This window comes from Euprymna scolopes, chromosome 18 (genome assembly GCF_053919585.1).
Source record: "Euprymna scolopes isolate OS-2025 chromosome 18, ASM5391958v1, whole genome shotgun sequence".
Taxonomy (NCBI): domain Eukaryota; kingdom Metazoa; phylum Mollusca; class Cephalopoda; order Sepiida; family Sepiolidae; genus Euprymna; species Euprymna scolopes.
The window spans coordinates 72076905-72100443 of record NC_136499.1 but is presented as its reverse complement, the minus strand read 5'-3'; the positions used below and the strand labels follow the sequence as shown (position 1 = coordinate 72100443).

The 23539-nt window shown below is 33.3% G+C and overlaps 1 protein-coding gene across 1 annotated transcript in view; it reads left to right on the top strand.

Annotated features, from left to right (window-relative positions):
• LOC145297659 (transmembrane protein 94-like) overlaps positions 1-23539 on the top strand; it is a 222808-nt gene that overhangs the window by 189447 nt on the left and 9822 nt on the right. Inside the window, exons 20-26 of the mRNA XM_080143827.1 lie at positions 4188-4817; positions 9246-9345; positions 11744-11852; positions 13488-13665; positions 15750-15995; positions 18628-18773; positions 19890-19987. Coding sequence (XP_079999953.1) covers positions 4188-4817; positions 9246-9345; positions 11744-11852; positions 13488-13665; positions 15750-15995; positions 18628-18773; positions 19890-19987 — 1507 coding nt within the window. The remainder of the gene's footprint in view (positions 1-4187; positions 4818-9245; positions 9346-11743; positions 11853-13487; positions 13666-15749; positions 15996-18627; positions 18774-19889; positions 19988-23539) is intronic.

Genomic DNA, 23539 nt, shown 5'->3' with positions numbered 1-23539 from the left:
TCCCCATTCTTTATCTGTGCCTAAATCCAAACGTAGATTCCATGAGCAAAGCTTCTTTCTTAGAATTGCACGTCAGTGGAACTCTCTGCCGCTTGCCTGTTTCCCACCTGACTACAACTTGGATATCTTCAAGTCCAACATAAACAAACTCCTGACAAGCTGCCCCCTTAAGACACTCTATCAACTCTCCAATACTAATAATTACTACAATACTATCTCATTGATTACTGTACACGCAATAACTCTTATCCCTGAGTGGCCTTCAGGTATTGATAAATGGTGACAACCCCCCTGTAAAAAAAAAAAAAAAAAAAAAAAAAAGGTGGTTAAGAAGGTTACTTGTAATTATTAAAGAAAACAAGCTTAGTCTTGGCAGCATTGAATGTTATCATCCATTTTTGACCCCGTTCTACTACAGATCGGGGCTCTTCCTCTAGGGTTTCTGCCATTGCCTTGGATATGTGTTCATTTGTTTTCCCCCTGTACCTGTTATAGAGCGTGATGTGGTCAACAAATATACCCCTCTCAGAGATTATTTTATCAGGGAGGTCATTTATGAATATCAAGAATAAAAGATCCAAGGATCGTCCCCCTGAGGTACACCCGCATTTAACAACCTGGATTCTTCTCTTATTTAAGGATTTAATTATAAGTATTAATCTAATAATAGGATCTTATTTTTATAAGAAGACCATTGTGTCGTACCCTGTCAAAAGCCTTAGATATATCTAGGGCTACTACCCTCCCCTCCTTTGCCTTATCCAGTGTATGGCATATACGTTCATAGATTACAGTTAAGATATCTGCAGTAGAACGAGCTTGCCTAAATCCATATCAATGGTCGGACAGAAGTTTAGCAACTGTAAGATGGTGGGCTAGAGCTTGATTAATTATGGACTCAAATATTTTGTTGAAATAAGGGAGGAGGCCGATGGGGTGATAATTTAATGAGTCAGTTCTTTCGCCAGAATTCTTGTAAACTGGTACCACTGAAGCAGTTTTTCAACAGTGAAGAAAGCATGATTCGTTAAGGCATTTGTTGAAGAGTTTGGAGAGAACTGAGGAGGGAGGTTTTTTATGATAGCATGTACTTGAGAAGGGGTGATTTTTAGATCATCTGGTGTGGTTTCTTTCTGCAAAGGAAAATCAGGGAGGAAGTAGTTTGCTGTGTCCAAAGTAGCGTTTGAGGAAAACTGATGGGGAAGCATGTTAGCTTTCTCGGTTGCCGTGCAAACAACCCTATGATTGTTGGATTGCCCATCATTTAATACACTGTTGTAGATTTTTCAGAAATCATGAGTTCCTAATTTCTGCGCTTCAATTCATTTTCCGGTGGTTTTGGTATATTCTTTCTTAGCTGTCGCTATTTCTTTCTTACAATTATTTCTAGCTTCTAAATCTTTTGTCTGTTTCTAGTAGACATATGCCAGATAAATCTGCAGTATGCATGTTGCCTCTGAGCAATGGCAGCTGCACAAGTAAAAGTAAACCATTGGGAGAGTGGGGTTTACTATAGAAATTCGTGGGGGATATGTGCTTCAATTGCTACTTTGAACCATTCAATGATTTCATTTGCACACTGCTCCACAGAAAGAAAAAAAATATTTCCCCATGGGGGCATCTCTGATGTGATATCTAATGGCATCCCACTTAGCCTTATGGTAGTACCTTGTTGTTTTGAGTAATGGCTCTTCAATTTGGGGACGAGAATTTAGAGTAATGTCTATCATTATCATATCAAATGTGATATATATCATATATATTGTGATTTAATGTCAAAAGAACGAGAAGGCTTGGAAACAGTGAAATGAAATATATATTAACAGAAAATACAGAAACATATATTGGTTGAGTTGGACTCCTCTCAACTGGAAGGACAAAATAACGTTACGACCCACTCCCACTGAGTTTCAATTCCAGACTACTCAATAGCAGAAACTGGTTACCAGAAGTGACGTCAGGAATAGTCCATTATCAGAATCTGTAGAGGTTTCATTCCAACATTTCCATATCATCATATAACTTTCCTGATGAGAAAAGGAAGAAGACCCCCCCCTCTATACATTCCTTCAATTCACAGACAGAATCCGAGAGTGTCTAGTCTTTCCTTTTCATGTTTTGTGAATTTCTGAAAGCAACTTCATGTCACTACTCATTTCCTTGCCATATCAGCTTGTTACGAAAGTGGGTCACAAGAACATGCATTTATTTTCTTATAACCCTTTTCATAACTTTATTTTCCAAATGATTTTAAAATTGTTTTCAATGCGAGGGAATTTCAAAATGGAAATTTTAATTAAAGATTATTTTTTTACCTTTCCTACTTTGATCTTGCTACAAATTCACCTTGATCCGACCTCTGACAGATCATTACTGAGTATTACAAAGAATCCACTTTCCACTGCAAGTGGCCAGACAATTGAGAAAGAGTTGTTTTAGCTCTGTAAAAGAAACATAGATGACTTCTAACCTATGATTTTGTTAATTTCTTGCAGTACCGATTTGCCAAGATTTTTTTTTTTTTTTTTTTTTACCTCGACTTCACCCCAAACAAGGCATATCGCCACTTTGACCTAAGGGACTATTAATTGGGACCATGCCTAAAAAAGATTAACAAGATGTTGGTTTACGTTATGTTTGAACTTCTGCATATCAGTATAGTCAAGGAAGCAGGTAGCAGGAAGGGAATTCCAAAGTTTAGCTGTTCGAGAGAAGAAACTATTAGAGTAGAAAGCTTTCTGGCATTTAGGGACCTCAACAATGAAGGGGTATGATTCTGTTAAGCAGGTTTGTCAGAGATATGTATTGGCAGGGTGGGGGGCATGTGCAATGAATTCGTCAGAGCACTTTCTATTAAAATACTTGTAAAACAAGTGCAGGATGCAACATTCTGGTGATGAGACAGGGCTTAGTTGACAAAGTGGGACCTATTAGATTAGAGACTCTTTTTTAATCCTATCCAAGAGCGAGAGACTAGTGATAAATGCACCAGATGTGGCAACAATACTCTATGTGTGGGTGAATGGTGGCCTTGTAGAGATATAGGATACTCTCAGGTGTGAGTAGTTTTCTAGCATGATAGCAATGTCCTCAATATATTTGTTCCAGTTCATGTTTGCTGCAAATGTTAAGCCAAGGAGTTTGAAGGAAGAATTCTCAGTTAGGGTGTTATTTGTCATGGGTATCAGTGGTTGGAGAGGTTTCGTGTAATTGTTAAAGGAAAGTAGCATTAAATGTTACCATCCATTTATGGTGCCATTCCATTACTGTCTGGAGGTCATTTTCTAAGGATTCAGCCATTGTCTTAGATTTGTGTACATTCGTTCTTCCCGTGTGAATGTTATAGAGCGTTGTATCATCAGCAAATATACCCATCTTGAACACAATATTATCAAATATTTTTTCCTGGTTGTTTCAGTAGTTTATAATTGTTAGATGACTAGTGCTTAATTTTTTACCCAGATATCAAATAATTTTCCATAGATCTGCGTTGACTAACACCGTATACACAAAAGTAAAATATTACAGAAAATATTTTACTTTTGTTACAGTTATGTGATTTATTAGACTCTTGAAGAGTTTCCCTTTTAGCTAGACTGTTTGGACTCCATGCGATTGAGTATCAGTGGTTTGATCTCTTTGAGGCTTGGTTTGTATATAACTAACAAATAAGTTACTAAGTAGTCGTAGTGCTTTTCTGGTTGGCACGTTCATTAGGTACAGAAGACTGAACTGAGTGGTAGCTCCTGTAGAGACTTCTCAATTAGTACTCGCTAAATTCAAGGCATTTTTAAGTGCCATGTTAGGCATTGAAGTGTGTTTCTGGAGATATTTTCAGCATGGATGACTGTCTCTCACTGTTATGCTAATGTCTTGACTTAACGTTTGATTATTTTGCCTCTGAATTTATCACAGTTAAAAGACTACCTTGTTTGTAAGTTATTCTATCTTTTTGTTATTATGCAACTTTTGTCCTTTTGAGTTCCTTATACCCAGTGGCTTCATGCCTTGTCTGGAACAACTTCTATAAAAAACAAAGTATTATATTAATATATCGATGATAATAATAATAGGATACAAAATCACATTTATTGCATAAAAGTTTGTTGTGCTAGAATTACATTTTTTATCTTTTTAGAAATTTTAGATTTTGTTATTTTTTATTTTTTCCATAAATCTCTTTCCAGGTATTTTCAGAAAAAATGGGTTTGGAAGCTGGTTGGAACTGTCACATTTCTCTGGCTTCCCCCGTAAAATCCGAAGAATTATCAGTGCCTGGTACCTCACAAGGTGAGCTTTCTCACCGTACATCGAAATATTCAAGCCGCCACTCCAACGACACTATTGGACGTGAATCTCACGCGTGGAGTACGAAACTGAAGCAACAGCAGCAACAACATCCTCCTCCTCCTCCCCACCCTGCAGTGAGTGAATCCATGCACACTCGCTGCTACAGTGCACCGAGCGTCATCAATCTGGACATGTGTCTCGTGAAGTTTGATGACAATTCATCTTCGAACCAAACAAATGGTGACATGCCAACGTTTTGTACCAACCCAGATTTTCCCAGAGAGATTGTGATCGACAGAGACAGCTTACAGGGGGAAAACATGGATGATTCCACGGAACTGTTAGCCAATTCCAGTGCCACTGCTCCTGCTGCAACTTCTGTGACTGGCACGCCTATGAGTGGTGGTGCCGCTGCGTCCTCCTCGGAATGTAACGAGAGTGGGGAACCTTGCTCAGAAAGCCACCTGACATCAAGTTGTGAGACGGAAAACACAGAATTTAGTTTACCTGGAGTCCCCGACAACAGGGTGAGTAATCAGCTTTGTTCATCCATGGAAATTGTAACGGTTCCGTAATTCTTGGGACCATTAAAACAATGCTTATTCTCTTTAATTGCTTGTTTTCTCAAAATGAAAAAAAAATATTTTATATACGATGCTTATCCAGATTATGACCTTATTTTCCAACATATTAGGTAAGCAGTTGGAAAATGCCGAAGTGAAAACTTTCCAATGATTTATTCAAGATAGTGTTTCCCTCATGTTTTCTCATGTTAAGAATAGCTTTTTGAATAGCCATTCTTAACATTGGGAAAGGAAAGGAATTTCATATTGATATAGCATATTGAAAGTAATTTTCAATTTTATAATTTGATTTAATGAATTTCATGCTTTCATTGAAACTTGTCATCATTTGACAGCTGATTGGATAATCACTTTGACATTTTTTGACTGCTAATATAACATGTTGGAAGATGCCAATGCAAACTTTCCAGAGATTGAGTCATAAACTAGATAAATACTATATATATTTACACACAGGTTGTCTAAGGTATTTGAGGGCATGCATTGTATCTACTTTAGCAGAAATATTCACTTTATATTTTCTTATATTCCAGCATTATCAATGGCAGCTACTATAATTAAACAATAAATACAGTTATCATGACTCTCAAGGCTGAATATAGCAATTTAGAAACAGAGTAATTTTTAAAAGTTGTTTGCAAATAGTTAACGATGGAAAGCTAACGCCATTATCAAATGTAGGAGGCATTCTAGACACACTGATAGCATTAAAACATTTGAATTTTTTGGCAAGTACAGCACACCTTTGGTAGTAATTCTAAAAGATTCATGTGGTCGATTGCAGAAGAATACCACGTGTCAGAAAGAACTGAAATGTTTACAAAAAAAACATACAATTCCAACATGTTGAGTAAACATTTTATGTCGGAAGACGTAAAAGAAATCACTCAGAGCTAATAGATTCCCACACAAATTTAAACATTTTCCTGATCACATAACCTTAAACATTTGGTCTCTTAGATCTCAATCTTTCAGACAACTATATATTTAGTCTGATTGGGGAAAACAGTTAATGAGCATTGTCATAATACTAAATAATCCCGAAAAGTTCCCAAAGTTGAATGTCCAGTACGAACAAGAACCACTTAATCCTAGCATGTAGGTGATTTATATGTCAGATAAAATGGTTATCAAAGTTGAAGGAGACTTTAATTTAAAAAAAAAAAAAAAAAGGGGGGGGGGTTCTTCTATAAACGATTATTTACCTCTTCTCCCGTTGCTTAGACTCAAAGTCAAGTGTGGTTTTGAAAAGACAGCAGACTAGAAGTTCACTCTAGCCTAAAAAAGAAAAAGAAATGCCTGATTAGCCCTATCAGCATTCTTGGTAGGGGAACCTTAGACAATTAGCAATCAATTAAGCTCTTCTCAAAGAAAGAAGTTAAAATCTGAGAGAGTGAATCTTCTGGAACTGAATCTCAGACCAACAAAAGTAAGTGTACTCTTAGACTAAATTTTTTAATAAAGACGTTATTATCTGTTTTTATAAGTAATTTTTGCGTATGTGTACAAATATGGCTACAAGAATGAGTTGCTTCTAAATAATTCTCAATATCTTGTACAAAGACCACATTACAAATGAGGAAGTAAAAAAAACAGGCTCATACAAGCAGATTGGCTCTGGGAAGATCTACTGACCCTGTGAAGAATAGTAAAAGGAAGTGGTACATGTCACATGATCATCAGGTAAAGTAAAGATAATTTGTAAGAAACAGTACAAAGAGAGAGGAAGAAAGACAGAAAGAGGTGGGAAGGAAACATCCAAGAGTAGTTAGAGCTCATGCTGAGTAACACACTCAAGAAGATAAAAAAAATCGGAAAAGATGAAGGGGGTGGGGGGTCGAGTTGTCAGGTTTGGCACCCCAACAGTCGCCCAGTGGAACCAATAAATCTTTCCTCAAATATGTTATACATCCTGTATATATAATTTGTTATTTCGTTTAATGCTTTGTGCAATTTAAATTGGATTGAATATTTTTTTTATTTTTATTTATTTTTTTTTTATTTCTTCACTATTTTATCTGGTTATTATCCATATCCATGTATATATGTGTGTATATATGTGTATATATATATATAATGGTAGGATGACGGGCCGAATTATCATCTGATCTCCACAAATGAATTTGTTTCAAGTGAAACAGGCATTACGGAAAACCCTACCCACTCTCTCCACGAGGCAAGTAACGACTGTAGTGCACAATGTGGCAAACTTTCCTAGTGACATCAAAGTTCTCATTCCTTTAGACTAGTAGCCCTACCAAGGCTTTAGAGTATAGTTTACCCTATTTTTTTTCACCCATAGTTGAAAGGCATAGTGTAAATGTAGATATTTTCTTTATTCTTTTTTTTATATAAAAGATAGATTTAATAAAAGGTTATCCCTCCTTGTCCTATTGTTTCATTTTTACTCCATCTTAGCACTTTCAATCCTGTATTGGCTAAAAAAAATAAAGATATCTAAGCAACAATAATTATGTGTAACGTGTGTAAATAGATGAAATTGAGTGTGTGTTTGTGCATGTTAACAAAATCATGTTAGGAATTGCGCAGATGGTTATGAGATGATGTTAGGTTTTCATTGTATGCACACACGAGCAGTCTCATCTTTTTTTTTACTTTTCAGTCAATTTTGAAAAAGATTAAAAAAATTACTTTTTGATATAAAATGAGTATAATTACTTTGTTCATGATCAGATGCATTCTTATTTTTACTTATATACGAGAAATATCTTATTGCATCTTTATGTTCATATAATAAACCATCATCTGACCTCATCCCAGTATCCATACGTGCCACACACAGTATATTATGTGTCTACATATTTTTGTTGGAAAAATATTTAAATATTCCCAGTCAAGTCTAGGTCAGATGAGCAAGTATAACAAAAAAAACAAAAAAACTGGTCAGCGCGCAAAATCAAATAATGCTTATGAAGTGACATTTTTTGTGTGAAATGTAGGTAATTCATTGTTTGGATGAAAATGAATTTTATTGTTATATCAAACCCCCCCCCTCACCTCCTTTTTTTTTTTTTTTTTTTTTTTTTTTTTCCTATTCTTGATTGATTTGTCTTGTACAAGGGAGTCACTGCTTATCAAGGCTTGAAGGCCACTCAAGGATAAGGGTTAATGAATGTAAGGCGGTAGTGTAGTAATTGTTAATTGTGTAAGTTGGATAGAATTTGATTATTTAAGGAGATGGTTCAACAAGAACATTTACATTGGACTTGAAGGCTATGATATTGTAGTTGGCTGAGAAGCAGGCCAGTGGAACAAAGTTCACCAGGCAGGCAGTTCTGGGTAAGCAGCTTTGTTTGTGGAATCTGTGTTTAGATTTAGGTACAGATAGAGTGGGGAAAATCATTGAGTAGTTAAACAATGTAACATTTATCTCCCATGATTGTTTTTTTTTTATACTAAGTAGGTAGACTGACTGTCATACAATATATATATATATATATATATATATATATATATATATATAAAAGGGAAGTAGAGGGCAATCATATTTTTTCTCCTTTTTAAACTTTTGCTCATATATCATATATATATCTTTCTAGTTTAGTTTAAATTACCCCCTCTGAAAATTACATTCATTTATTATCAAATTGTTAAAAAAATAATTATGAAAATGAGCCATCCAAAGTGTTGTCTTTGAAACATTCATCTCGATGATATATACAGTATTTCAAAACACTCTTGCGTTATTTATTAAGATGACGGTAACTTGTTTTGATGGTTATAGTAGTAATAAGTGAAAAAAACTTTTGCATTTATTCGTTTAGATGATCGAATTTTATACTTTAAACATTGTTGAAATGATTAGACATTTTCCAAAAACGATACCACTGAACACCTTAAAAATACAACTTGATTGTAAGGTGTTAAGAGCTTTATATTTTTAAACAATATTATGAACTAATACTATTTCATCAAGTTATTGAAGATTTTTTTCTTCATTTTATTTTTTTATCTAGTGATTTTGTATATTTGGTAAAAATTCTGCATTTTAAAAGTTGACTTTTTTTCTATACTAGCAACAATTCAAACCATAAATCAGATTTGACAAAGCATATAGATAATAGAATATTAATCTTATAATGTGATCTACAGACTGTTTCGCTGTATCACAGCTCTTTAATGTCACTAGACTAGCAACTACCTCAAGCCAGGATTGAAACTTGACCACCTACATATATATTTGTGTGCATGCAGTGTATTCTAGCATATGTAATGTAGACTTTTATGTTTGAGTTTTTTTATCCTTAAAAGAAATAATGATTAAGAAGGGGGAAAAAAAAACTCTTGTGATTATTTAGCTATTAATGAATTCAACAGTTGAGTTATTTCTTAAAGGTTTGTTTCTCTTAGGCTCGACTTCCAAGAGGCATCGAGAACATCCGACCACATCTTGACAAAGTGGACAATGTGCCTTTACTTGTTAATCTCTTTACTGACTGCACTCCTGAAAGTAAGTCTATTTTTTTTTTATATCAATAGTTTTGTTTTCTGCTTTACATCCTATCCTTTAAATTGACTTTTCTCTGAGTTTTCTTCATTTTTTTCTCAAATATCATTGGAACTGCTATTAAAAAAAAGTACCTCAATGGCAATTCGTCTCCATCTGTAAAGAAACAGAAATACTTTGGTGTTCCTGTTTCTTTATTGGAGATTTTAAAATGTCATTTTTGAATGAGCTGTACTTTCCTAGTGTTGCCTGTTAGTGTATTTTATGTGCAATTTGTCTTTTTTCCATTTCTGTTCTAGTTAAAAGGAAGTAATTCTGTATGGAAGAATGCAAATACGTCCCCTTTTTTTAATTCTGATCTAGACTTTGGAAAGAAGTTAATTCAAAGTACATTTTATTCTTAACATACTGCAATGTTCTACTGACAAATCAGAATCTAGTGTTAATTTTGTGTGAAGAAACAGATTAGCAATGTTGAGTGTCACCAGTACTAAATAGTTTGACTGGACAGTATGTAATGTTTTGGCAGGGTGGGGTGCTGCATGTTTTGTTTTTTTTTTGTTTTTTGTTTTTTTTTTTTTTTTCTGGCAACAAATAGTGTAATTCATCAGTCAAACTGTCACAATCAAATTAATCAGTATTGGAAAAATTCAATGCTGACCACATTTTAGCAAGATAAGCACAGAAGAAAAAAATTAGTTTAATTTCTTCTGATTAGTTGTTGATGTACTGCACAGATTTTGATAACGTATCCTTCATTTAAACTATCCATGTAGATTATGCCTGACTGAGAAATTTGAAATTCTGAACTTTAAAGACCCCCCCACCTCCAAACCTATTAAACTGTAGTAATGAAATAGCAAACAACTGTATACACCGAATAAACTTCACTTTAGGATAACAATACATAAGAAAAATAAAATAAATAAAACTAAGCCAATACCTAAAATAGAAAAACTATTCCAACCATATACATATAAAAATATGGTCACCTATTAATTCCACACATTTACAAAACAATATATCACCCCTATACAAAACAGAGCAAGAGAGGAAGAAAAGTCATTCAAATATTTATTTTAGAGAATCCCTGCAATTTGCTTATAAAAGCATAAACCCATGGGAAAGAATAACAATGAATCTGATTGTAAAAATATCCGGTTATATAAATTTCATGCATTTTAGTCTAATTCCTTACCAGGATGAAATGTGGAAGCTTCTGTAGCTTAATGGCTGTATATATTTTTATAACTTGCTACTTAGCTCTACTCTATATTATATCTTTTATGTGGATACATGAAATAATAAATATACATCGAAATATTTTGCTTGGTTCAGCTTTAATATATTTGTGTCCTTATTTCTATTAGCATGTTTTCTTGCTGATCCATTATTCCATAAACTAATTTTATATATATATATATATATATGTAATCTCAGGCTCTACATTGCAAGTGAAACTGTCGCATTTGCGAGTGATTTTTTTTTTTTTTTTTTTTTTTTTTTTTTCAAAATTGCGACTAGAAATAATGAACGCTTATCTTTTGACGATTGTATTTCTTTCCAAAACTACTGAGTGAAAAATATCTTTCAACTTTTTTTTTTTTTTTTTTTATAAATCGAACAAAGTTAAATTATTTAAACAATAAAAGTTTAATAGAACGATATACTCTCTTTTTTTAACAAAGGCTGTTTAAAAAAATATCTGAAGAAATTAGAATGTTTATACCTTCAAATACTAACATAAAATTTATAGAATTACACAGAAAAATCTTTATGATGTACATACTCATCACAGAATGAAGATGTCATATTCTAAAAATCATGTGGGTTTGGCTAGTAACTTTTCTATTTAGCTAGTAAACGAAAATATGTAGTTGTTAAAGGTCAACTAAAGATAAATTTGTCCGTAGAGCCCTATATAAGTAAATGTGTAACATATTTGACTCCCAGTTAACACAAAGGAGTTGATTTAGTAGATTATATCTTGAAGCGTCATATATATATTTTATTTCTATATTATATAAAAGGAACTTTGTATGTTTTTGAGTTCCCTATGGACTCCAAAAAAGATTGGCCAATTTTTATGAAATTTCACATGAAGGTACTTTATGTACCTGGTAGTGTTCTTAGATAGGTTTTGTATCAGAATATCTTCGATAAGTACCGATGATTGAAATAATCTATAAAGTAGGTGGACAGTATGTGGAATAGGTAACTCTATTGTTTACATTACAATTGTGAACATATATTATTACAATTTCTCTAAATGAATGTTATCGTTTACTGTCCATTTACTTTTTGCTCACCATATGTGTGTATATATCTTATTCCTATAATTTTCTAACTATACAATCAAGTTTTGTTTTTGAAATATTACTTTGTTTTTTCTTGACGTTAGCTACAAAAGAGATGATAAAAATAATGCAAGAGTATGGTGAGGTTGTGTTGTGTGTTGGCAGCTCCCTTAATGTGAAGAACACAGGCATTTTTCTACAAGCAGACTGTAGGTACGTTATACATTGTATTCTTTTTCCTACTCTTCAAGAATTAAAATTTTTAAGCCTCTTTTTAAGATTGTTTTTCTGTTTGGTCATTTTATAGCAACAAATCCAAATATGGTTAAAAAAAAAAAAAAAAGAAAAAAAAAAGAGGTCAGTCTATGAGTTATTACATGTACCATCTGACGTCATTGTCTATACTCTCCCTAAGATGTTCTTCTAATTAATTTTTTCTAAGAAAATATGGTACTTGTATAGTTTAGTCAAGACGTTAAAAAATGAAAATATTGAAAAAAGGTTATATTTCACATATCCGTTATGAAACAAAATTCTCCGGAAAAATATTTCATTTAATTTCATCAAGTAGTAGTGTTTTTTTTTTTACAGCGAAAAAACAATTTGTTATGATACCGAGCAAAAGGTTCGACTTTTAGGAAGAAAAGCTAGAATTAAAGATGGGAAGGGAGTGTCGGCACTTTACATTGAGTTATCTCCCCGTGGCCTGTTGTTCAGCTTCAGCAAATTTCACAATGGCTGACTTCAACACACTCTCATAAGAACGTGTTTTTCCACTGTAAAAAAAAACAAAACTACTCGATCAAATTAAATGAAATTTTTTTTCAGAGATCTTCAGTCCAAAACGGATACGTACAATATAACCTTTTTTTTCGGTATTTTCATTTTTTAATGTCTTGACTAAATTGTACAAGTGCCGAAAATATTTATATTTTAGTGAATGTGCTTCAATGAAGAAATGTTTTTTAATCAGTTCTTTTATAAAATCAAGACTTTAAATTACAAATATTTTCAATATTTTTTTAAATAGGATTATGAAAGTTAAATTTAATTATTGCTGTATCATTATATCAGTAAATTATAAATCAAACAAAATTATTTACAAAAATATGACTAAACTTTAAAAAAAAAAAAAGTTTTGTTGCCTGATGCAAAAACGGGATGAGGGGGGGGGTGCATAAAGCTCAATCAATTCTGAGATGGCTAAATTCTCTGATTCATTTCAGCTGGCCATTCTAAGTTTGAATCTGTTTACTTTGTGCAAAGAAACCATTTAGTTTGGAAACTACAGCTGAAATACTATTTTCAAAAAGATAAAAAAATAAAATAAACAAGATGCTTATCCTAGCAGCCTAGCATGTTGATAATTGTAGAATGGATGAAGATTTAAGTGACACATGCGAGAAGGAAACTGATGACCTGCTTTCAGTCTGGTATGTGAGTGAAGGAGAAGAGACCCTTTTTCTTTTTAATTAAAATAAATCAGAAACCAATTCGAATTTTATGGATTTTAATTTGGAAATATGATCTTTTTAAATTTCATTTTTATTTTAACCTATTGAATTTTTGATTTCTTTAACAATTTGATTAACATAAAAAAATGTAATCATCAATTTATTAACTTTTAAGGACTTGGTTTGGGTTTCGAAAAAGTTTAATTAAAAAAAAAATGATTGTAGGATATTTTACTTTCAAAAGTTTATACTAAAGCTTTTATATTTTAAACTTTTTTTTTTCTTTTTATTTTATCTTTTTTTTTTTTTTCTTTTTTGTGTCATTATTTAAAACAAGTATCTGTTCCGTTTTCATTTAAACGGAAAATCTTATGTTTTCATTTTATTTTTTCAGTTTGGCTATTGAACCTTTATATCCTCAACTGTGCCGCACTGAACCAGTGACTATAGAACCGAGTTCTATTCATGCACACCTAACGCCCATGCACTTAGCTAGCTCCTTATTGTCGAGTCCATGTCCATTGCTGTTCAGAAACCATGAGAATATCAGCCTCATTCAACTCATTGCAGAGGTAAAAACAAAACTTTCTTACTCGACACCCCTTTTATTTATTTATTTTTTTCTTCACTCGAACTTTAAGCATATTCAGGGGTTTGTCAATTTTACAAATTTTATCATTGAATTGTTTTTCTTCTGAGTTCTCACCTTCAACAACCGTCTTCCCCAACACATATAAGCTCAAAAAATGCCACCCATAGAATTGTTAACAAGATTCATGATTGGTTGCAATTTGGGATATATAAACTTCAGTCTGTTTTATAGCTATTCACTGATATGCACAGACATTTTGGTGATTGTCTCAGCAGTAGCTGGTGTAATCCAGAATAGTTTTCACACTCACCGAACTGTGCCTCTACCCCATCCCTCCAATTTTTATTTGGTGCTATCTCAAAAGAGATAGCCATCAAAACAAGTGCCATTCTATTTCTGAACTGAAGAGGGTTATAAATCAGTGTAAAAAATGGAGTTATTGACATTTTTTCCTGTCATACCCAGCTGGCCTAATCATTGAATGCCCGATATTCATAACTGAAACTTGGTGGGAAGGTCAGGCATAGACTGAATTTTGTATCAAATATAGTTGGTTTATAGAGAGGATTATGAATTCTATTAAAGATTCCAAGTGTGGTATTTAAGCATCACCCTATGTTTATATTATGTTTCAGCTGATATACCCTCTAAATTTTTTTAATTTTTTTTTTTTTTTTTTTTTTTTTTTTTTTCAGATGTATTTCTCATTTATGGTGTTGATTTTTTATTTATGGTGATATTTCTTCATGGTGACTTATTAATGTTTTTACAAACTTTTGTATTTAATGATAATTCTTTTAAAAAAAAATTTCTGGAAAAAAAAAATTGAATCGAGGCCTTCTGATCACTTTTGAAATAAACAGGAAATACAAATAGAAAGTAGCATGAGGGACAAAGACAACAGGATCACTAGAAGCATAAACACAACATCACAAGAGAATCGCCAGTACGTCAATGTAAAAGACAGCTGGTGAACAAACCAAATTCTTCCCGTTAATGCTGTCAATCATTGGTTGGCGAAATGACTTCTCTGCATAATTACTCATGTTTTTGGTTTATTACTTTTTGTGTGTGAGGAGCCTAGCATCAACATCACTTGATCAATCATCACCAAACATGGTCAAAACAGGATCGCACTTAAAACTGATTTAATTTGAGGATGCATAAGTTATGTTCACAGAAATAACTGGTTATTTTAGCCAATGAATTCACGCATCTTATATAACCTTGAAAAGTTTTGTAATAGTCAAAATAGTTTGTGAAACTTAAAATGCAATTCTCAATTACTTAGAAGCTTCATGGCAGACAAAATGAGAGCTGGCTACCCGTTACATGGTTAAATAAAAAGTTCTTTTGGAAATTCTATGCAGATTCTTGAGTTCGACAAGATACACCTGAAGATATTCAGAGGTTACATCAACTAAAATGTGAAAATAACATTCAAGATGAGAACAGTAGTCTTAAGAATACTAATAATACAAATAATCAACCCGCATCTAAAAAATTCAGAAACGTGAAAAGAAAAAAGGAAAAAAAACAGTTGATTTACTTATTGCTTTGGAGAAAAATATTAAACCAACAAATTAATTGTTCAGTCAAATTAATTGTTCAACAACTCCTCCATTTCCAATCTTTTCTGTAAATTACAATCAGAAACATTCAAGTTGATATGGGTCTATCTATGGGAAGTATCTCCTTTGATTTTGATCATTTTCTTATATATAAAGTTAATAAAACTATTCCCAGTATGCATGTTTGAACTAAAGTCAAACACATATCTGACGAAGGGATAATTTCCTGAAATATCATACAACACAGAAATTCCATCTGACCATGCTGACACAGGTAAGAACACAATGCAAAAAATATATAAAAAATACATATTGTATTAATAAAAGGTGAAACTGCATTTCTTATTCTACTATTATGTCTTAATTTGCTTCATATGCATTACACCTCTGCATTGTATTGTCTTTTATAAATTTCCTTTTTTATATAACATTTTAAAATCTGTTTTGACATTAGCCTTTGCTAATTTCATTGATTTCACTTTTGTTGTTGTAGGCACGCAATCATGTCTTGTCTATGGGAAATTGTTTCAAATTCCTTCTCTGCTGTCACTTGTCCCTCACGTTGGTGCAGGTGTTGGCCACTCTAATTCTATTACCTCCACCATTGAGTGGCCACCAATTGTTATGGCTAATTTTCATTGTGGTGCCCCTGCTCAGCCTCAGTTTGATGGGCAACCCTGTTGATCCTCGCAATATGACCCTAGCCACTGCAAAGAACTGTGATCATATTAACAAACAGGTAAGCAAACATAAACCCAACTCGTGTGATTCGACCACGTGGAAAATATTTGGCAACTGGGAATATCTGCTTTATCGAATTAAAGAGGAGGGGGAGATCTAAACATCATATTAATGGATATGAAATAGAGAACTTGATTGGTTGATATGTTCAAATGAAATGAATTTCTTGATGGTCATGATGATGATCATCATCATCATCGGTTTTACATGCTGACGTGTATGACTTTTAGAAATTGACTTCTGAACGAATCTATCTCTGGCCAGGTTTTATTTATCTTGCTCTTAAATTGATTCTTACCACTTCTTCCCCTTCCCTAGATCTAAGCCCGTCTGGCCAGTTTTTATTTCCTTACATCATCATACTTTGTATGCATGCCTGGTAGATCCTTTCCTTGTTCAACAGTGATTACGCTTTGCTGGTTTGTAATGGCAGGTTACTCCGTCCAACCCTAACCAGCACCTGCTCTATCCCATGCTCCAATGCTATCACTAAGGTAACAAAACTTTCTTGTCGTTCACCTCCATTTCTCTGTATTATCCACATTTCATCTATCTCAGAGGTCATGTGTTGAAAAGCTTTTAGAAATTGATTTTCAAATTAACTTACCTCTAGCCAGGTCTTTATTTATCCCTCTTTCCCTCAAGACCATGCTTGTTACTTCCTCCCATATTTTCCCTGATCTTCACCTGCTACATCAACGATCTTAAATCTACTAACCTAACAATTGGCATTCTTTCAACGTGTCAATTAAAGTTTCGGCAAACATTTCTCTATGTTATCCACATTTTATCTATCTCTGAGGTCATACGATCTAAGCATATCTTTTACCCTCATACTACACATCCATCTTAACATTCTCATAATTCCTGTCCATGCAACACATATCCTCAACCCTCATACAGCATTTTTCATTTCCATACATGATTACACTGCTACACAAACTCTTCTCTTGGTCAGTAGCAATAACACTCTTCAAGTTAGTAAAAACAGAATTCTCTCGAACATATTCAATCCTCTTTTAACTCTTATAGTCACATTAGCATCAACTCTTACCTATGCTCCAATGCTATCATTAAGGTAACAAAACATTTGAACAACTTCTACCGCTTCACCATCTAACTATATTTTCTTGTCATTTGCATCCATTGTCTTACACTTCCTGCTTATCATCTTTCGACCTGCAATTCTACTGCATATTTTTGTGTTAGTAGATGCAATGCTTACATAATCAAATCGGCAAATGAAACAAATTTCTTCACAAATGTGTGAATGCACAAGGAAATGCTAAATAAGTGGATATGACCTTAAATTACACCCGGTGGCGAATCCCTAATTTGAGGAGCTTCGGAGAGAGTAATCACTTCTTAGCTCCCATTACTCTCAAATCTACTCTGACCAAGAGTAGTACAACTTGTCAGGGTCAAATCTATGGATTAAATAGAATGTATTCTTGGACATGACACAAAACTACCTCTGACACTCTTTACCAATCATCACAAAACTAGCTGCCTCTTATATTTGTTTTTCTTTACCTATCGTATCTCCTAACTTTATCAACTACTCAAGCTCTGTCTATTCCTATCTGTCCTGGATATAACGCAGAAGTACATCTGATGGTTAAGGTCCAATGTTAAGACATGGATAAGTCACCTCTTAGTTGCCATTGCTTTCATGTCCACTCTGATATGAATTTATAGTACCTGTGAGGGTAACATTTATAGTATGAATAAATCGATTATTATTTTATTAAACAGATTTATAAGGATTTCAGTTGAAATTTGGTTATAAAAAAGTTAATTATATTTAGAAGCATAAAATCTTTTAAACTGATTGCATTCAACATCAAATACTTTGAAATGGGTTAATATGCTGTAAGAATAAACTTAAAGAAAAATATTTAGAAAATTTCAGTTGTAACAATCAAAACTTGCGAATATTATCACAAGAAAGATAAAATGTGTAAATGAAGCTTCATTCTTAGAAATCTTGTCAAAAATGATTTTCATTTTTATTTTTGCTGGTATATCCTCCTCCTCCCTCGCAAAAGAAGAAAAAAGGAGGAGGGATATTACTTCTTCCCCCTTCACACATATAAAGGACGATGATAATGACAGTAGAACATATACTAATCCATCCTTGGAATTGAACATTGAAAAATGATACATTAGTTTGAAATAGTAAATTGGATTGGACCATTGAAAGTGCAATAGTATAATTAATAGAAGTAATAGTATAGTTTCAGTTTCAAACAGATACAAAATCTCCATTAACTGAAGATATTTATTGGATGACTGTTCCACATGATCGCACACAAACATAATCAATAAATCCTTAGAGTAACCTATGCTGGGAAAATGCAAATCCTGTGATTGAATGTGTTGCATTTGGTCAGAGTTCACATTGCAGATGATTTTAAAATTTAAATGATACCTTCTTTAAGGAATGGTGTATAAAAACAACCGAAACCAAAAATATTAAAATATCTTTTTAACATCTGAAAACTGTATAAATAAAAAAAAAAAACTATTTTTCTTTATCCCTCCCTGTTTCCCTGAATGTTTCCTGTAATTTTATGTCCTTCTTAATTCTCTTTGTTATTGTTGTTTTTTTTTTGTTTTTTTTTTTGTAGATGCTGCTGCATTTTGTGCTGTCTTTCATCTTCAGATTTGTCCCTCCCGTCACCGTGGCCCTCATCACTTTTGCTTTAATTCTCTACTTTATCTGTGATGTCTTCCATGAAACACGACCTTGCTATCCGTTTGATCTAAGCCAACAGTAAGTAGAACTGTTCCTTCCTTCCCCCATTCTGTTCAATTTTACTAATTTAATTTTTACTTTTCTTCTAATTGCAATGAAATGTTAGGACATGGGGACTTTAATCTATATTTGTTGTTCAAGTTATGTTCAGTTATGATTTGATTAAAACGAAACACAGTTGCACAACGTTTAATGCCAAGATAGAGCAAGTACATCGCTAACTTCCTGCCTTAATTTTAACAACAAAACAAAAAAGTGCCCTTTCAGATAAGGTATGCGGGGGTTGTAATTTCTGCTAATATTTTTCTGCTTCAATAGCAAACACTTGTATCCTGGATAGCTTACACAGTCTGTTTTCAATATGTGTATATAGAAAAATAGATTTATTTTTGTAATAGATTCACTAATAGTCAGAATTTTAGTGTGTTTCTATAACAAACATAAGTTTTATTATTCTTAATTTTTTCAAAATGTTAATACACTAGCTGTCCTGTTCTGAAATTGCCCAGTAGTATTTTTCTATTATTCACAATAAGCTGGGATATTTTTTTTCTTCAAAATATTAAAATATTGTTTTTATAAATTAGTACAGTATTGTTTGGTTATTAAATTATTAGTTTGGTCAAATTGTTCAAAAATATAATTATTTGTTATTGTTTCTATGAAAGAGTTGTGCTGCTGCAGTATATAAAACAGATGGGCAACATAGCGCACATATGTGACACTGTATTAAATAAAATAAAAAATAAATCCTTAAAATGTTGTTTTCCTGGATACATTAAGATTATATAAGTTTATGACAATTAAAATAGTTCAATTATAAAGTGTAGCTATTTGAAAAATATTATTTTTTTTATGGCAGTCAATTGTAAAGAAGACTCTTAAAATTTAATAGGGTGTTTCAGGATTTATTTGATAACAATAAATTTAGTTAAATCAAAGTAGTTAATTAAAGGGAATGATTTATTTAATTAAATTCAATTACAAAAGTTAAACCATTTCTCTTTTCAGTGCAAAATTTAATGAAAACTTTTGTATGAATAATATACTGTCAATGTTGATGATACTGTTTGATTTTTTTTTTTTTGATATGCTAATTTCTATTTTTATTTTATTTATTTCTTTTCCTTGTAGTAACCCGTCTGGCCTTTGGAACTCCTGGTATGGAGATAACTCTGCCGGGTTCACCACTGCTCAGAACATTGTCCTATTCCAGATGGTGCTGTATTTTGGTAGGTGTTGAATATAAATATTTTCTTTTTATACAGGGTTAGCCAAAAATCTTGTTACCTCTACCAATAAGAAAGCACAATTGGGGGACAAGTAATAGCAGTAAAAAAGAATTTAGTTTGTTTGATTATTTTCATGGCACAAAATTATATGGTGTCATGATTTGTGTGATAGTTTACAGCAATATTTTTGTGTTTGTTCCTCTATTTACTTTTGAACACCTTGTATGTTTTTTGTTGTTTTGTTTTGTTTTTTTTTCTTGATTTTTTTTTTTTTGTTGATTTTGGTTTTACATTCCAATGCATACTCATTCTAAAGAAATGATACACTTTTTGAATAAAATACATCCAGCTCTGCAAATTTATCAATTTGTGATAAATTTAATATACATACTCGTGCAAAATGTTTAAAAAAACGAAGAATTTTTGTACATATAACTTTTCATAATGTGAAAATTTAATATCTGTTAGAAAAAATTGTTTTTTGAGTTTTTGGAATAATCATTTTGTTGCGAATAAAATGAGATTGAGTATTGATAGAGCTAGTTATGATCAAGAATGTTATAAATATCTTAGTCATTGAAATCTAATATATAAAACTCACTATGTCTGTGTGTCTGCCTGTCTCAATATTTTTAAACTGTATCTCCTGAGACATAAGGACGCAGAGCAGCAGGTTAAATTATTGTATGTTTTATAACTAGTAAAAATAGCTACTAACGAGTCCAATGAAAAAAGTTAGAATTTGGCAGGCATAAGTTGACTTAAAGTGTTCGTGTGTGCATGTGCAAATATATATACATTTCTGCTAAAAAAATTGTTTTTTTTATCCGTCTGACAATAGCTCAAATGGTAGTAACAAAGGCCGGAGAGTTTCGATTATAGCTGATGGCACTCAAGTCATATTTTTTTACTTTTAAAATCATATTGGGTACAATATAATAAACAATAGAGAATTGACTCTATAATAAATATGAAATGTGCATAAATTAAAATGTTATACTTAGTGTATTCTATGACTATGCAATGTCTGGCGTTCTGCTAGTTTTAAAATAAAAATCTTGGTGAATAGTAAAATTGTGCTGCTGGTTCAGTTACAGAAATATATGTACTAGCAGACCACCCGGCATTTCCCAGTCATAAAATACACTTAAATATATTTTAATTTATGCAGATTTTGTATTAATAGTCCAATCAAAATATGGCTGAACCTCAAACCTCTAACAAAGATTTTTAAAATGTATATTGGGCATGAATAACCTCTTTCATATAAAAAAAGTTTACCACAATTAACCTTGTTGAAAGGGGTCAACGACTACCATCTTTAAAATCCAACTTAACAACATTAAAATTTTGTGACATAAAATTCCTGACAAGTATGTCCATTATTCCTGACAATCACTGACAAAAATAAATGTTTTTCCTAAAATAAAACCTTTATTAAATTAGAAATAAAAAAATATTTTTGCATAAAAACCCACACAGGGCCCACCCGAAGCCAGCTTGACATTTTCTTGGTGTGTTAAATTGTAATGATAGATAGCTATATGTTTAATAATAACCTAACACCAGAAAATGACTAGCTCCTGCCATTGTTTTCATACTTTTTTAAAATTTCTTATATAAATATAAAAGGAACAAAAGAAACTTTTTCAAGGCAACAATTTTCACATTAATTCCTGACATTTCATTAAAAAAATAGGCACAAAATAAGTACAATTTACAATAAAGGAATGGTCAGTTGGTCAAATGCTGGGGCAAGGCTCTTGCATAACCACTACACAACATCTAAAACCAAAACTATTAGCTCTCCAATGGTATTCTGCAACATTTCACCCTATGCGACGAAGGCCATCAACTCCCCATATTTCCTCCTATAACACAGAACAAGCTAGGTAACATACAAATATCCGTGCATGAGGTCGCCAAGCTAATAAAAAACCTAGATTCCAGTAAAGCAACTGGCCCTGATGGCATCCCAATTATAGTGTTAAAAAAGCTTCAACCAGAACTTGCTCCCATACTCACGAAACTATTTAAGCGCTGCCTTAAGAAGAAGTGCTTTCCGACCCCCTGGAAGACCTCATCAGTTTGCCCTGTATTTAAGAATTCAGGTGATAAGTCCTCTCCCTCTCAGTACAGACCAATAAGTCTCCTGTGTGTTATGAGTAAGTTGCTGGAATCCATATTAAATAGAGAAATAGTCAACCACCTCAGCAGGAATAACCTTCTTAGTGACACACAATATGTTTTCCGCTCTGCAAGATCTACCGCAGATGTGCTGACGGTTATATCCCACAGGATTAGTGAATCTCTTGACAAAGGCTTCCTTTCTAGGGCAATTGCTCTTGACATATCAAAGGCCTTCGACAAGGTATTGCATAAGGGTCTACTTCACAAGATTTCCAGCTACGGTATAACTGGAAATGTTTTCTCAGTCATTAAATCATTTCTCTCCGATAGGCTCATAAGAGTAGTGGTAGATGGACAAAAATCGGAGGCCTGCAATATAAATGCTGGAGTCCCTCAGGGGTCAATCCTGGGCCCAACTCTCTTCCTGATCTACATCAATGACCTCCCTAAACACATACTTAAATCATTCGTTGACATCTATGCTGATGACACGACCATCTACGGCAACACATCAAAGGCTGTAAATGACAAAGTTCTCTCTGATTCTCTCTCCTCTGATCTCGAGCGCGTGGTTCAGTGGGGGAAGATGTGGCTGGTTACCTTTAATGCATCCAAAACCAAACTCCTATCCTTACATCATCAACGCTCTGATCTCCAGCTGGCATCAATTGTGATGGATGGCTCTCATCTGGGTGAGGCCCCGTGTTTTGACAAGCTTCTGGGTTTGACCTTTACTCCTGATCTGAAATGGAACACGTACATCAAGTCTGTTGCCAAGGTCGCTGGAAAGATGGTGGGATCCTTCTACCGCTCCAGAAGATATCTCACTACTGATGCAATTCTCTATCTATATAAAAGCCAAGTACATCCAAGGATGGAATACTGTTGCCATATCTGGGCAGGAGCTGCCAAAAACAGCCTATCATGCCTTGACAGAGTACAAAATAGACTTCGTGGTTTAGTGGGGGATGCCCTTTTCTCTACCCTGCAACCCCTCTCTCACAGAAGAGACGTTGCGAGCCTATCCTTGTTTTATCGTTATTTTCATGGCAGGTGCTCGTCTGAACTCCAATCCCTGGTCCCCCCTCGCCAATCTTTCACGAAAAACACCCGTCTAGCTGAATCCACTGTGAAAAATTTCCCCCACTCTATATCTGTGCCTAAATCAAAACGCGGATTCCATGAACAAAGCTTCTTTCTTAGAACTGCATGCCTGTGGAACTCTGTTCCGTCTGCCTGCTTCCCTCCGGACTACAACTTGGATGTCTTCAAGTCCAATGTTAACAAATTCTTAATGAACCACCCCCTTAAGTAAACACTTCATCAAATCTCCACACTAACGTAATGTACTTGCAATAACCCTTATCCCTGAGTGGCTTCCGGGCCTTGATAAGTGGTGATAACTGTGTAAAAAAAAAAAAA